Below are 15,888 nucleotides of genomic sequence, written 5' to 3'. Positions count from 1 at the left end.
CCCCAGCTGCTCCTGCGCCTGCAGAAGGCCTTCCCGGCACCCGGCCTCCCCGTGGCGTTTGCCGGGTCCCTGTCCCCCCTCGCGTGCCCGCGACTGCCAGTGGCGGGCAGTGGGGCCGTGGCCGGGGGGTTCGCTCTCTGGTCCCCATTTTCCGCTGCAGCCCCCGCGGGGGCTGGGAAGAGCCATGACCGGGACTCGGGGGCCCTGCGGCGGGACCTGGGCACCCCGTCTGTCCCCCGACGCCGCTCCCTGCCTCCCGCAGGTGACAACAAGGACGTGGAGGACAGCAGTGTGATCCACTACGACGACGCGGCCATCTCCAAGCTGCTGGACCGCAACCAGGACGCCACGGACGACACGGAGCTGCAGAACATGAACGAGTACCTGAGCTCCTTCAAGGTGGCGCAGTACGTGGTGCGCGAGGAGGACGGCGCGGTAGGTCCGAGGCCCCGGGTCCGCTGTCCACGGCCTTCCCAGCCTGCCCGCCGCCCTGCCTCCTCCACACCCCCTCCCGCTCCCCCTCAGGGCCAGCATCCGGCCCCCCCCCGGGCCACACCTGTCCTCCCAGCAAACCCCTGTTACCCCAAAGGCCAGCTCCCGGGTCTCCCCTCCTCGGCCCCAGCACCCTCCACCCAGACTGTGGTGCTGATCGTCCTCCACAGCCACTTTCCCTTAGAAGCTGGGAGCCCCTTGAGGGCAGGCTGGGGCTCATTCCACTCGGCACAAGGCCCGGAAGCCCTCGGGGAGTGAGTGGATGGATGGACGGAGGGAGGGCGGTGACTGACGGGGCAGGAAGCTGGGCTGATCAGGGAAGGCTTCCTGGAGGAGGCAGGCTTTTCAACTCATTCCTGAGCCCAAACGAGAGGTGTGGTGGGGGCCCCTCCCGGCCCCCCCCCCCCCGCAGCTGTGTCTGCGGCTCCGCCCTCCCTGACCCCATCCACCCCCCTCCGGCTGTGTCTGCGGCCCCGCCCTCCCCGACCCTGCCCCCCCCCCCCCCCTCCGGCTGTGTCTGCGGCCGCCTCACGCCCCCTGTCTCAGGAGGAGGTGGAGCGGGAGATCATCAAGCAGGAGGAGAACGTGGACCCCGACTACTGGGAGAAGCTGCTGCGGCACCACTACGAGCAGCAGCAGGAGGACCTGGCCCGCAACCTGGGCAAGGGCAAGCGCGTCCGCAAGCAGGTCAACTACAACGACACGTCCCAGGAGGACCAGGGTGCGTGTGGGCGGAGGGTCGTCGTGCCCGGGGGCAGAGGGCCTCGGGGGCAGAGGGCCTCGGGGGCAGGTCAGAGAGGGCTCCCGTGGCAGGAGCCCCCGGGGCCGGGGAGCGGGCGCTGTGTGGGAGCCGCCTGAGTGGGAGGCTGTGGGGAGGGCTCCCTGGAGAAGGGGGATTGGGGGCAAGTGTGGGCTGCTGGGTGTTTGGGGGAACAGGTGTGTGGTGATCCAGTGACTTCTCTGCCCGCGGTGTGACCTGGGCGAGCCTCAGCTTCCCCATCTGTGAAATGGGGTGGAGGGTGGGCTGACCCTGGGAAACAGTGTTGGTGTTGATAGGAGGAAGCGAGCTCCCAGGAAGCGGTTTTCCTGGCCACTCACTGGGCTGGGGTTTAGGGCCCAGAGGGGGGGGCCTGGGGGCTGCTGGCCCCGCTCACCCTGTGCCCCCTGCCGGCCCCAGAGTGGCAGGACGAGCTCTCGGACAACCAGTCTGAGTACTCCATCGGCTCCGAGGACGAGGACGAGGACTTTGAGGAAAGGCCGGAAGGGCAGAGTGAGTCTTGGGGCTGGGGCTGCGGTGGGAGCTGGCGGCCAGCCTGGGGCGCTCTGGGGCGTCGGGACAGGCTCGACAGCAGCTTCGGGGGTCGTCCCGAGGGGTCCCCGTTCTGGGCGAGTTGGCGGAGAGGGTGGTGTCCCATTGCTCTGGGCCCGCTGACAGGTGTGGGGGGGCTGCTCCCCAGGTGGCCGGCGACAGTCCCGGAGGCAGCTGAAGAGTGACCGGGACAAGCCCCTGCCGCCTCTCCTCGCCCGCGTGGGAGGCAACATTGAGGTGGGGCCCAGCTCCCCCATGCCCAGCTCCCCCATGCCCAGCTCCCCCATGCCCAGCTCCCCCATGCCCAGCTCCCCCCATGCCCAGCTCCCCCCATGCCCAGCTCCCCCCATGCCCAGCTCCCCCCCATGCCCTGCTCCCCCATGCCCAGCTCCCCCATGCCCAGCTCCCCCATGCCCAGCTCCCCCCATGCCCAGCTCCCCCCCATGCCCAGCTCCCCCATGCCCAGCTCCCCCATGCCCAGCTCCCCCATGCCCAGCTCCCCCATGCCCAGCTCCCCCATGCCCAGCTCCCCCCATGCCCAGCTCCCCCCATGCCCAGTTCCCCCTCATGCCCAGCTCCCCCCATGCCCAGCTCCCCCATGCCCAGTTCCCCCCATGCTCAGCTCCCCCCATGCCCAGTTCCCCCCATGCCCAGCTCCCCATGCCCAGCTCCCCCATGCCCAGCTCCCCCATGCCCAGCTCCCCCCCATGCCCATCTCCCCCATGCCCAGCTCCACCCATGCCCAGCTCCCCCATGCCCAGCTCCCCCATGCCCAGTTCCCCCCATGCCCAGCTCCCCCATGCCCAGCTCCCCCATGCCCAGTTCCCCCTCATGCCCAGCTCCCCCCATGCCCAGCTCCCCCATGCCCAGTTCCCCCCATGCTCAGCTCCCCCCATGCCCAGTTCCCCCCATGCCCAGCTCCCCATGCCCAGCTCCCCCATGCCCAGCTCCCCCATGCCCAGCTCCCCCCATGCCCAGTTCCCCCTCATGCCCTGCTCCCCCCATGCCCAGCTCCCCCATGCCCAGCTCCCCCATGCCCAGTTCCCCCCATGCCCAGTTCCCCCCATGCCCAGCTCCCCCATGCCCAGTTCCCCCCATGCCCAGCTCCCCATGCCCAGCTCCCCCATGCCCAGCTCCCTCCATGCCCAGCTCCCCCCATGCCCAGCTCCCTCCATGCCCAGCTCCCCCATGCCCAGCTCCCTCCATGCCCAGCTCCCCCATGCCCAGCTCCCCCCATGCCCAGCTCCCCCCCATGCCCAGTTCCCCCTCATGCCCAGCTCCCCCCATGCCCAGCTCCCCCATGCCCAGCTCCCCCATGCCCAGTTCCCCCCATGCCCAGTTCCCCCCATGCCCAGCTCCCCCATGCCCAGTTCCCCCCCATGCCCAGCTCCCCATGCCCAGCTCCCCCATGCCCAGCTCCCTCCATGCCCAGCTCCCCCCATGCCCAGCTCCCTCCATGCCCAGCTCCCCCATGCCCAGCTCCCTCCATGCCCAGCTCCCCCATGCCCAGCTCCCCCCATGCCCAGCTCCTCCATGCCCAGCTCCCTCCATGCCCAGCTCCCCCATGCCCAGCTCCCTCCATGCCCAGCTCCCCCCATGCCCAGCTCCCCCCATGCCCAGCTCCTCCATGCCCAGCTCCCCCCATGCCCAGCTCCCTCCATGCCCAGCTCCCCCATGCCCAGCTCCTCCATGCCCAGCTCCCTCCATGCCCAGCTCCCCATGCCCAGCTCCCCCATGCCCAGCTCCCCCATGCCCAGCTCCCCCCATGCCCAGCTCCCCCCATGCCCAGCTCCTCCATGCCCAGCTCCCCCATGCCCAGCTCCCTCCATGCCCAGCTCCCCCCATGCCCAGCTCCCCCCATGCCCAGCTCCTCCATGCCCAGCTCCCCCCATGCCCAGCTCCCTCCATGCCCAGCTCCCCCATGCCCAGCTCCTCCATGCCCAGCTCCCTCCATGCCCAGCTCCCCATGCCCAGTTCCCCCATGCCCAGCTCCCCATGCCCAGCTCCCCATGCCCAGCTCCCCCCATGCCCAGCTCCCCCTCATGCCCAGCCCCCCCATGCCCAGCTCCCCCCATGCCCAGCTCCCTCCATGCCCAGCTCCCCCATGCCCAGCTCCCCCATGCCCAGCTCCCCCTCATGCCCAGCTCCCCCATGCCCAGCTCCCCCATGCCCAGCTCCCCCATGCCCAGTTCCCCCATGCCCAGCTCCCCCATGCCCAGTTCCCCCCATGCCCAGCTCCCCCATGCCCAGCTCCCCCATGCCCAGCTCCCCCCCATGCCCAGCTCCCCCCCATGCCCAGCTCCCCCATGCCCAGCTCCCCCATGCCCAGCTCCCCCATGCCCAGCTCCCCCTCATGCCCAGCTCCCCCATGCCCAGTTCCCCCCATGCCCAGCTCCCCCCATGCCCAGCTCCCCCCCATGCCCAGCTCCCCATGCCCAGCTCCCCCATGCCCAGTTCCCCCATGCCCAGCTCCCCCATGCCCAGCTCCCCCCCATGCCCAGCTCCCCCCCATGCCCAGCTCCCCATGCCCAGCTCCCCCATGCCCAGCTCCCCCATGCCCAGCTCCCCCCATGCCCAGCTCCCCCATGCCCAGCTCCCCCTGCCCAGCTCCCCCCCATGCCCAGCTCCCCCCATGCCCAGCTCCCCATGCCCAGCTCCCCCATGCCCAGTTCCCCCATGCCCAGCTCCCCCATGCCCAGCTCCCCCCCATGCCCAGCTCCCCCCATGCCCAGCTCCCCATGCCCAGCTCCCCCATGCCCAGTTCCCCCATGCCCAGCTCCCCCATGCCCAGCTCCCCCTCATGCCCAGCTCCCCCTCATGCCCAGCTCCCCCATGCCCAGTTCCCCCCATGCCCAGTTCCCCCATGCCCAGCTCCCCCATGCCCAGCTCCCCCATGCCCAGCTCCCCCTCATGCCCAGCTCCCCCATGCCCAGTTCCCCCATGCCCAGCTCCCCCATGCCCAGTTCCCCCCATGTCCAGCTCCCCCATGCCCAGCTCCCCCATGCCCAGCTCCCCCCCATGCCCAGCTCCCCCCCATGCCCAGCTCCCCATGCCCAGCTCCCCCATGCCCTGCTCCCCCTCATGCCCAGCTCCCCCATGCCCAGTTCCCCCCATGCCCAGTTCCCCCCATGCCCAGCTCCCCCCATGCCCAGCTCCCCCATGCCCAGCTCCCCCCCATGCCCAGCTCCCCCCCATGCCCAGCTCCCCATGCCCAGCTCCCCATGCCCAGCTCCCCATGCCCAGCTCCCCCCATGCCCAGCTCCCCCATGCCCAGCTCCCCTCACCCCATTTATCTTGTCCCCTCTTGGAACAAAGAGCTCACCCCTGCTGCCCGCGCCCCCCCCCCAGGGGTGTGGAGTCCAGGCGGGAGGTGGGGGGTCTGAGGGTCTGTGCAGGGTCCCAGCAAGTGGAGGTGGGGCTGGGATGGACCCTGGGTCTAGGCCTGCCCTCTCTGTTTCCTCCCGCTCCCCTCCTCTTTTCCCTCCCCTCCCCCTGCCCCTCTCCCCATCTCGCTTCTCCCCCTCTCCCCCGTCCCCCTTCCCTGCCCCTCTCCCTGCCGCCTCCCTGCCCCCATCCCGCGTTCTCCGCTCCCGCCCTGCAGGTGCTGGGCTTCAACGCCCGCCAGCGGAAGGCCTTCCTGAACGCCATCATGCGCTGGGGCATGCCGCCCCAGGACGCCTTCAACTCGCACTGGCTGGTGCGGGACCTGCGGGGCAAGAGCGAGAAGGAGTTTAGGTAAAGGGCTGAGGGCCCAGGCGCCCGCCGGCAGCCAGCACACCCGCAGGTTCTGCTCCCGCCAGGCTCTGGCCGGGATTCACTGCCCTCTGGCCTGTGGGGGGCCGGCCTGGAGGTTCCCCTGCAGGGACCCCCTTGCCCTTCCCTGGCCCTGGGCCGGGGCCTGGTTGGGAGGTGGGGGAGGGACGATGATTCCGGCCAGGCGGGCTCCCCGGGGGTCCTGCTGGCCCTCGCAGAGGGTCCTTGCTGGCCCCCCACTCCCTGAGCCCTAGTCCCCCCCACCCCAGAGCCTATGTGTCCCTCTTCATGCGGCACCTGTGTGAGCCGGGGGCTGACGGCGCCGAGACCTTCGCGGACGGCGTGCCCCGCGAGGGCCTCTCGAGGCAGCACGTGCTCACGCGCATCGGCGTCATGTCGCTGGTGAGGAAGAAGGTGGGTGAGTCAGCCTCAGGCCCTTCTGGGCTGCCCCTGGCCCTGGCATGCTCCGTGGGCAGAGGGCACGTGCCTGGCTCACACCGCTGCCCAGGGTCTGAGCCAGGCCCAGAATGCCGCTCTGGGGGGTGGTTTGGGGGTGCTGGAGGCCAGGATGGCAGGTCAAAGGGCAGAGAACCAGGGAGATTGGGGTTGGCCTGGGGCTTGGCCAACCTTGGGCAGAGGTGGCATCTTCCCTGAGCCTGGGGCACCCCCAGTCGCACTGGCAGCTCCGCAGCCCTTACGTCTGAGCTGTGACCACCGCCCCCCTCCGCCCCGCTCCCCCCGACCCAGGTCCAGGAGTTTGAGCTCGTCAACGGGAGGTACAGCACCCCCGACCTGGTCCCCGAGGGCTCCGAGGGCAAGAAGCTGGGCGAGGCCGTCTCCTCGGATCCCAACACGCCCGTGCCGGCCAGCCCCGCTCACCTGCTGCCCGCCCCGCTGGGCCTGCCAGGTCTGAGCCCGGGCGAGTGGGGGCGGGCACCTGGGTCCCGGGAGGGGGCAGGGCCCCGCGAGACCCCGAGTCCTCCGCTCACCCACAAAGGGCGCCGCCCTCCCCTGAAGCTTCTGTCTGCAGGAGAATTGCTCCCCCGAGAGTTTCCTTGTTAACGGCGGCGGCGTGGAGGTGTGACTCACGTCACAACATTGATTCCTCAAAAGCGCGCTAGGCGGTGGTTTCCCGTATCTTCTCAGGGACGCGCGCCGTCACCTCTATCCGATTCTTGAACATCTTGTCACCCCGGAACAGCACGTGCCCATGGGCAGTCCCCCCCATTCCTCCCCAGTGTCCCAGCCCCGGCAGCCACTACTCTACTCTCTGTGCCCGTGGCTTTGTCTGTTCCGGACGTTCCTTGTATGTGAATCGTGCATTTGTGGCCTGTAAGCCTGGCTGCCCTCAGGTTTCCAAGGCCCATCCATGTGGGGGCGTGTCCGTACCTCATTCCTTTTTAAAAAAAAAATATATATATTTATATATTTTAATTGATTTCAGAGAGGAAGGGAGAGAGAGAGAGAGAGAGAGAGAAACGTCCACGATGAGGGAGAATCATGGACCGGCTGCCTCCTGCACGCCCCACTACTGGGGATGGAGCCCACTACCCGGGCCTGTGCCCTGACCGGGAATGGAACCCTGACCTCCTGGTTCATAGGTGGATGCTCAGCCCCTGAGCCCCGCCGGCCGGGCAGTCCTTGTGGCCGAATCACGTTCCCTTCGCCTGCCGGTGGGTTTGGGCTGTGCTCTCTGGCTGCCGTGAATGGCGCCCGTGACCCTGTGCTCAGTCTTCCGTGGGCGGGGGTCCATTTCCCGCGGGTGCAGCGGGGCCTGGGAGCGCGGGGCCTGGGGGAACCTTTGAGGAACTGCCCACTGCTCAAGGCCGTCTCGCCAGCAGCGTTTGAGGGCCAGTCCCTGCCGTCTCGCCAGCGTTGGTGCCGCCGTTCCCGGCTGGTGGTGGGAAGTGGTGTGGCCTTGCCCTGCCCGGAGACAGCGTCTCGGTGCGGGGGCTTTGATGTGGACTCTTGGGCAAAGGTCTTCGTCTCCGAGGGTCCTTTCTCTCTGCCTGCCTTTCTGGTGGTCCGGGATTCATTTGGGCAAAACGCCTTCTCTCACTTGGACTCTCCGGCCGGGCAGCCCTCAGGTGTCGCCCCAGGTGGCAGGCGAGGCTCCGAGAGGGTGGGTGCCCGGAGGACACCCTGCTTCTGGGCGCCGTGTGCCCCTGGAGGCGGCCACTCCTGGGTGTGGTCCTGGCTCTGGGTGCCCTTAGGCAAGTCGCTCACTCGCCTGAGCTGTGGGCTGGCGGACGTGCCACTTCCCACGAGTCCCCGCCACTCGGCGGCGTGTTGGGAAGATGGCGTGGAGGAGGCCCACGGCCAGTGGCCAGCCTGCGAGTCGGGCCGCCTCGGACGCTGGCTCCCAGTCCCGGCCTCCACACCCTCCCTTCCCTGCTTCTAGGTGGGCGCCCCCCCAACCCCGGGATTACAGCCTGCCTCAGCCGGGCTTTGGCCTCACGGGGCCCAAGGTCCTTGGAGGGTCCCTGCGCTGCAGGCCTGGCCTGGGCTCTTGGCCACCCGGGGTCCTGTCCTCCTGGACGCACCTGGTCCAGGGGGCGCCTCCTGACGGCCAGGCCCTGCCTCTGGTCTGGCCGCCCTGCCCCCGCCCGAGCCCACCTGTCTCACCCCTTCCCCCTTCATCTTGCAGACAAAGTGGAAGCCCCGCTGGGCTACCTGGATGAGAAGGAGCTGGGGGTGCAGAAGCCGAAGAAGCCTCCGGAAGTCCAGGTGTGGGCGACGCGGTGTCTGGGCCCGGGCAGGGGCGGGGCGGGTCCGGGGGCCGCTCAGGCCCAGAACTCCTCGGGGCTCCCCTTTGGGCCTCTGGGTTTGGAGGAGCAGGCCGGGAGCCAAGAGAGTGGGTCCAAGCCCGGAGCCCGTTCCTTGCCTTGCCCTCCTGCCGAGCCTCCCCTGCCTCCCTAGGCCCTGCCCACGGCCCTGGACAGAGCGGAGGGGGAGGACAGGCAGGAGAGCTCAGACGGCAAGGAGAGGGCCAGGGAGGAGCGGCCGGAGGAGGCGGAGAAGGCCCAGCCCTCCCCGGAGCAGCTGTCAAAAGGTGAGGTGTGGGCTTCCCCAGGCACCCCCCCAGCCAGCACCCCCCAGCCAAGCACCCCCACCCCCAGCCAGCACCCACCCAACCAGGCACCCATCCAGCCAGCACCCACCCAGCCACGCACCCCCCCCCCCAGCCAGCACCCCCCCAGCCAGGCACCCCCCTAGCTAGCACCCCCCCAGCCAGGCACCCCCCCAGCCAGGCACCCCCCCAGCCAGGCACCCCCTAGCGCCATCTCCCGCCTCCCCCGCCCGGTGAGAGAGGGCGGCTGCTGGCTTCCCTCCCCCTCCCCCTGGCCACGAGGTGGGCTGTGCTCTCTCTGTCCCAGCACCTGGACCCCAGGGGGAGCCAGGACTCAGTCTCTCCTCCGGGCTGGCACTTCTCAGAGTTTGGGGTTCGTGATGATTTCAAACTCAGTTTGCATGGCGGCGTGAAAACCTGCGTCTGCATGGCGTTGCTTCTGTCTGATATCGTGGAAACCTGCTTTCTGCCCTGAGGGGGCCAGATTTGGTCAGCGCTCACGTGTGCTTGGAAGGAACACCTGTTCTACAGATGTGTGATCGCGGGGTGTGAGGCTCTAGTTCAATAGGCTTGCCATGTTTTCAACGTGTTAATATCCTTCCTCATTGTTGGTCTGCTTTGATCAGAGCTTGGAGCGCTGTGGTTGTGGTTGTGGTAGGAGGATTTCCAGTGCCTTTAGATGTTTGGGGGGGTGCTGCTGGGATGGGGTGCGAGGGAAGAGATATGCTGATGGGGGGTGTCCACGCCCCACCCCCTCTCCCCCCGGAGGAGTTTTCCTGGAGGCACAGGGCTCTGTGCACGGTTAACGTGGAGCTGCCCCTTCCGGCCCCTCACCCGTGAGCACCGTTTGTCTTGCAGAAGTGCTTCCCGAGAAAGAGAAAGTTCTGGACAAGCTGGAGCTGAGCCTGATTCACAGCAGAGGGGACGGCAGCGATTTGAGGCCAGGTGCGGGCTCCTGCACACGTGTGCTGTCCTGTGTCCTGTGGTCTCTCGAGGGCGCAGTCTGGACCCTGTTGGGACTTCACAGCCTCCTGGGCACCATCCCCGTGGCTCTAGGCGCTGGTGGGGGTTGATGGGTGGGAACTGACCTGCCCGCCCCACAGGGGACAGGTCCCCCGCTCTCTCCTGACCCCTCCTGTGGCCCCAGCACCATCAGGAGGAAGGAGAGCTGGCCATGAGTTTGGCCTGGAGCATTTGGGGCTCAGCCAGAAGCCTGTGTACCTCTGGGTGCTGGAATGTTCCAGAACAGGTGTCCTAAGGCCGCGCTGCCTTCCTTGAACATAAGCTGCACTTCTCACATGCCCTACCCCGTTCCCAGGTGGTCCTGACTTGGTGGGGAAGGGGCGCCTGGGCGGGAGCCAGCCCCGCGTGCTTGTGTGTGTAAAACCCGTCTGAGCCCCTGGAGGACGGGAGATGGGTCCCCCTAGCCTTTGGGTCCCAGCACTCAGCAGAGAAGCCCCTGGGCAGTGCCTTCTGGGATAAATGAGTGTGGTCTGTCCTCCCATAGATGACACCAAAGTCGAGGAGAAGGAGCCCATGGAAACCCAGCAAAATGGCGACAAAGAGGAGGATGAAGAGGGGAAGAAGGAAGATAAGAACGGGAAGTTCAAGTTCATGTTCAACATTGCAGATGGAGGCTTCACAGGTATTAGGGTGGGGTGGTGGGCAGAGCTGGGGTGGTCGGTGTCCCAGTCTTCCTGACTGCGTGGGTCCTGGGAGTCTGGGAAGATGGGTATTTTATACTAAAGTGTGAATGGCTGATGAGAGTGCATTTCCTAGGAACACTGAGCCTCTTGGGTTGGGAAGATGGTAGGCAGCGAGGAGAGGCTTTCCTGGGTCCACCTCTGTGAGGGACGGGGGTGCCCATTCTGTCCCCCTTCACTGGCTTCCTAGAGCTCCACACACTGTGGCAGAACGAAGAGCGCGCCGCTGTGTCCTCGGCTGCCGTGTCCTCGGGGAACGTCTATGACATCTGGCACCGACGCCATGACTACTGGCTGCTGGCAGGCATCGTGACGTATCCTTGCCAAGCCAGGCTGCCCAGGACTCTGGCCTACTCTGCTGTGGACCTCGGGGAGGGACACGAGGTGTGTGGGGTGAGGAGTTAGGAGCCAGGGCCCCTTTCCTAATGATGATAGTGGTGATGGTGATGATGGTGATGGTGATGATGGTGGTGATGATGATGGTGATGATGATGATGATGGTGGTGATGGTGATGATGGTGATGGTGATGATGGTGGTGATGATGATGATGATGTTGATGGTGGTGATGATGATGATGGTGATGGTGATGATGATGATGGTGATGATGATGGTGATGGTGGTGATGATGATGATGGTAATGGTGGTGATGATGGTGTGATGATGATGGTGATGATGATGATGGTGATGATGGTGATGATGATGGTGGTGATGATGATGGTGGTGATGGTGATGATGGTGATGGTGATGGTGATGGTGATGGTGGTGGTGATGGTGATGGTGGTGGTGATGGCGGTGGTGGTGATGGTGATGATGATGATGATGGTGATGATGGTGATGATGATGGTGATGATGATGATGGTGGTGATGGTGATGATGGTGATGGTGATGGTGATGATGGTGATGGTGATGGTGATGGTGATGGTGGTGGTGGTGGTGGTGGTGATGATGGTGATGATGATGATGGTAATGGTGGTGATGATGGTGATGATGATGGTGATGATGATGATGGTGGTGATGATGATGATGGTGATGGTGATGGTGATGGTGATGGTGATGGCGGTGGTGGTGATGATGATGATGATGGTGGTGATGGTGTGATGGTGATGGTGGTGATGATGATGATGATGGTGGTGATGGTGATGATGGTGATGATGATGGTGACCCTAATAGCAGCAGCTCATCCCTTTACCCTCAATACTCACTCCATCCTCACAGCAACTTTCCATGAGGGGCCCTACATGATCCTCCTTATACAGAGGAGGAAACGGATGCTCAGAGAGGCCAAGTGACTTTCCCAGAGATCCACAGCTAAGAAGTCACAGCCCATCCATCTGACTCCATAGCAAATGGTCCTAATTCCTATGGTCACAGCCCTCACCTCCTCCCAGTAATGACCCCTGAAGGCTGCTTCACTCTTAGTCCCATCTCTGTCGCTCACCGACCATGTGCCAGGCACGGAGGATGCAGCCCCCAACCCCCGCCTACCTGGACCTGGCATCGTACTGAGGGGAGATGGTGAACACCAGGAGCTAGTGAAGTGGGGGCCATGGAACCTGACAGAGCAGGGAGGGGCACAGGGGGCTTTTGGGGTGGGGTTGCATTTCCATTGGGTGATTGGAGAAGGTGACATTTGAGCACAGACCTCCCGGAGGCCAGAAGAGCCCCCAGCACAGCTGGCCTGCGTGACAGCCTCGCGCGGGGCTGGCAGCTGTGGCGAGAGGAGGGTGTGTGGACAGGAGCCGCCGCCGGGCCCTGCAGGGAGTGGAGAGAGAACATCACGGACTCTACCCTGGTAGCGGAAGTAGCCACAGACAGCACGTCACCAGCGAGCGTGGCCATGTTCCAATAAAACTTTATTTATAAAACGAGGCTGTAGGCCATCGCCTACTGATCCCTGCCATGGAGGCTGAGGTGTCGGAGCCAGGCTGCCGAGTTCAGATCCTGACTCTGCCCCTCACAGCTGGGACCTTGGGCACAATCACTGTCCCCTGTTCCCGCAGGACACCTCAGGGGCGGCGCCTCCTGCTCCTCCCCAGTTCGGGGGCAGCCACCATCCCTGGCCCCCACCCCCAGTTTGAAACTACACCCCCCAATCTTCCCTGGTGTCTGTGTCTGTGTGCAAATCTCCTTCTATAAGGACACGTGCTCCCCCTAACCCAGTATGACCCCTTCTTTTTTAAAAAATATTTTTATTGATTTCAGAGAGGAAGGGAGAGGAGAGAGAGAGAGAGAAACATCCATGATGAGAATTATTGATTAGCTTCCTCCTGCACGCCCCCTACTGGGGATCGAAACTGCAACCTGGACATGTGCCGGGTTGCATGTGCCCTGACCGGGAATCGAACCGTGACCTCCTGGGTCATAGATTGACATTCAACCACTGAGCCATGCCGGCCAGGCAGTATGAACCCCTTCTTAACTTGAGTTCATCTGCAAAGACCCTGTTTCCAAATGAGGGCAGTCACGGGTGCTGGGTGAGAACTTGAACGTGTCTCCCCCGCCCCCACCCGGGTAGTCGGGATGCAGCCCTCAGAGCCTTCGTGTCTGTGCCCGGCGGGCACCTGTCCGCGTCCGCTGACTGTCCTGTCGTCGTCGTCACCACGCTCATCCTGCAGCCCAGGTCATGACTTGCCCGAGAATGCGGTCAGGACTCCGACCCCGCCCCCACCCCCACCCTGCCCCGTGCCGTGGCCAGGTTTGTCCTTAACGGTGCCACAGGCACGGCTACGCCCGCTGGCAGGACATCCAGAACGACCCGAGGTACATGATCCTCAACGAGCCCTTCAAGTCTGAGATCCACAAGGGCAACTACCTGGAGATGAAGAACAAGTTCCTGGCCCGCAGGTTCAAGGTCAGAGGTCATGGGGGGCGGGGCTGCAAGAGGGCAGGTTAAGGGGTTAGCAAGCAGCAACCCCCTCCCCCACATATCCGATGTGGACCAGGCCGTCCACAGAGGGGAGTCATTTAGTCGTCAACTCACAGGGTGCTGGGTCCTTGCCCTGGGTCAGGCCCCTGGGCGCGTGGCCCGGCTCTGGGTGATGGGTGCCGCTTGGTGAGGGCTCCGCGGTGACCGTGGTAAGGTGAGGGTGGACTGCTGAGTGCGAGGGTGTCCTTCCTCCCTCCTTTCTGCTGAGTCCGGGCGGGGGTGGTGCGGGGGAGAAGGGGCCAGGCCCACGCTCAGTGCCCCCCTCTCCCCGCCCCCCCCAGCTGCTGGAGCAGGCGCTGGTCATCGAGGAGCAGCTCCGGAGGGCCGCGTACCTCAACATGACCCAGGACCCCAACCACCCCGCCATGGCCCTGAACGCCCGCCTGGCCGAGGTGGAGTGCCTTGCCGAGAGCCACCAGCACCTGTCCAAGGAGTCCCTCGCCGGGAACAAGCCTGCCAACGCGGTCCTGCACAAGGGTGAGGGCCGCTCCCCCAGGCCGAGCCCTCCTTCCTCCTGCCCGGGGCCTGGCGGCCAGCGATGCGGGCGCTGATGGGGACCTGGGGCCCGGACAGAGCGTCAGCCTGGAGGGCGGAGCCTCTTGGCCAGGATGGGGGAGTCCATCGCCCAGTCCCTCAAGCCCTGCCGATGTGCCTGAAATACGTGCTGTGGTCCTCGTCACATCCTGGGTGGTGAGGGTTAGCACCCCATTTTAAAGATGGGGCCATTGACACTCAGGTCATGGCCCAAGAGTTCCCGGGTTCAGACCTTTGACCCCCCTTCTCCAGATCTTCAGGAAGCTCCAGACTCGTGGGCGGCGGGGCTCCCTGGCCTGCTCTGTGTGGGAGGGAGGCCTCTGTCTGGGGGCCCCCCACCCTGTCCCCTGGGAGCCAGGAGGCGGGCTGAGGGCCTGCGGGGAACCCCGTGTTGGCTCAGAGTTTCTGGCCTCCCTCTCTACAGCCGGGGGCCCCTGAGAGATGCTCTTTGGGGAACCCCTGTCTCCTCCCTGGTGGCGTGACCCTGCTTTGCAGGCCTGGGAGGGCTGGGCGAGGAGCGCCCCCTGGTGCCCGCTGCCCTGGGAGCGCAGTGACAGCCTGTGAGTGAGCACGGCCCAGCGCCCCAGCCCGCGCCTCCCCCCTCCCCCCCAGTCTTGAACCAGCTGGAGGAGCTGCTGAGTGACATGAAGGCGGACGTGACCCGCCTGCCCTCCATGCTGTCCCGCATCCCCCCGGTGGCCGCCCGCCTGCAGATGTCGGAGCGCAGCATCCTGAGCCGCCTGACCAACCGAGCCGGCGACCCCACCACCCAGCAGGTCGGGTCCGGGCGAGCCCCTCATGCACGCGGGGCGCCCCCAGCGTGCGCCGGGCGTGGGCTGGGGTCAGCGTGCAGGACGGGGATCGCTGAGCCCGAGTCCTTGCCTCCAGGGCGCGTTCGGCTCCTCCCAGATGTACAACAGCAGCTTCGGGCCCAACTTCCGGGGCCCTGGACCGGGAGGGATCGTCAACTACAACCAGATGCCCCTGGGGCCTTACGTGACCGGTAGGTGCCCGTCTGCCCCGGGCTGCGTGCACGGTGCCCGCGGGGCCGCCTGGGCGAGCCGAGGCTTTCTCTTCCCGACAGATATCTAGCCGGCCCGCGACTTCCCTCTCTGGCAACGCTCGTTCCCAGCTGAGGTAAGGCCGCTCCCGGCTCCCCGTCCCTGTCCGTCCCCAGCTCAGCCGGCAGCTCAGGCCTGGCCGGAATCAGCCCTGTCCGTGTGCTGATTCTCACCCGGAGCCATGCGGTCCTCGTGGCCTCTGGGGCTCCCGGGGTCTCGCCCACGTGCCCGGAGCCCCCTGCCCCGGCCCCCTCTGCCCTGGGGTCCGTCTCCGGGCCAGTGTGTCTGCCCAGGCTTCCGGACACTTCCCTGGAGGCTGGGAAGGCAGGGCACAAAGGGGACTGATCCTGTGTGCACGTGTGTGTCCCTGCGGGCGTCAGGGGCCACCGCGGCCGGAACCCGCCGCCTCCTCTCCACTGCCCGGCTGAGGGCGCCGCCCGGACTCCCCTCTCATCTCGCCCTGCTCCCTGCCCCGGGCTAGGAGGGTGGCTGGGGGGCAGGAGAGGGAGCTTATCCAGTTCACCTGCCCCCAAGCCCGTCTGTCCTGGAAGAACGTGGCTTTAGGGTGGGGGTAGGAGTGTTGGGGGGTCAGCCTGGTTGCCTCGGGGGCTGCTGACCCCCTCTGATTACAGCTGCTTGTGATGGGCAGTGGGGGGGGCAGTGACAGAGTGTGGGGTGCTGTGCCCAATGCAGACCCGACCCCCGACCTCTGTAACCTGTGACCTGCCTCTTGCAGCCAGCCTGCCGGGCCGCCTGCCCGCCCCCACAGGAGAGGAGAGCTCCTGCCTTTATGGGCCGCGTCGCCACCGCCACCGGGGGCAGGAGGGAGCCCGAGGGATGCCATCGCGTGGGGCGGGGCCCAGAAGTGCCACCTCATCACACTGAGCGTTCCACACGCGTCACCCACACGCCGCGCCCGGCCGCCTGCCGGCGCCGTCTTAGCGCAGGCTCGTTCATTTGTACATCGTTTGCACTTTCCTATTGAAGACTTGAACAGGTTTGTCTTGATAAAGGCTGAGTGGCGTAGGGAGGAGACTAA

The 15,888-nt window shown here is 66.1% G+C and overlaps 1 protein-coding gene across 3 annotated transcripts in view; it reads left to right on the top strand.

Moving 5' to 3' along the window:
* CHD5 (chromodomain helicase DNA binding protein 5) overlaps nt 1–15,888 on the top strand; it is a 52,007-nt gene extending 36,119 nt beyond the window's left edge. For all 3 annotated transcript variants that reach the window (XM_054721628.1, XM_054721627.1, XM_054721629.1), the window contains exons 25-42: nt 263–435; nt 1,039–1,213; nt 1,670–1,762; nt 1,950–2,038; nt 5,403–5,536; nt 5,824–5,968; nt 6,302–6,461; nt 8,202–8,281; nt 8,474–8,606; nt 9,483–9,569; nt 10,132–10,269; nt 10,518–10,641; nt 13,047–13,179; nt 13,536–13,731; nt 14,401–14,564; nt 14,677–14,791; nt 14,873–14,925; nt 15,586–15,888. In XM_054721628.1, the coding sequence (XP_054577603.1) occupies nt 263–435; nt 1,039–1,213; nt 1,670–1,762; nt 1,950–2,038; nt 5,403–5,536; nt 5,824–5,968; nt 6,302–6,461; nt 8,202–8,281; nt 8,474–8,606; nt 9,483–9,569; nt 10,132–10,269; nt 10,518–10,641; nt 13,047–13,179; nt 13,536–13,731; nt 14,401–14,564; nt 14,677–14,791; nt 14,873–14,880 (2,147 nt within the window). In that variant the 3' untranslated portion in view covers nt 14,881–14,925; nt 15,586–15,888. The remainder of the gene's footprint in view (nt 1–262; nt 436–1,038; nt 1,214–1,669; nt 1,763–1,949; nt 2,039–5,402; nt 5,537–5,823; nt 5,969–6,301; nt 6,462–8,201; nt 8,282–8,473; nt 8,607–9,482; nt 9,570–10,131; nt 10,270–10,517; nt 10,642–13,046; nt 13,180–13,535; nt 13,732–14,400; nt 14,565–14,676; nt 14,792–14,872; nt 14,926–15,585) is intronic.

This window comes from Eptesicus fuscus, chromosome 9 (assembly GCF_027574615.1).
Source record: "Eptesicus fuscus isolate TK198812 chromosome 9, DD_ASM_mEF_20220401, whole genome shotgun sequence".
Lineage (NCBI taxonomy): Eukaryota > Metazoa > Chordata > Mammalia > Chiroptera > Vespertilionidae > Eptesicus > Eptesicus fuscus.
Note: the sequence above shows the minus strand (reverse complement) of the source record. Positions and strands in the feature narration are given on the sequence as shown.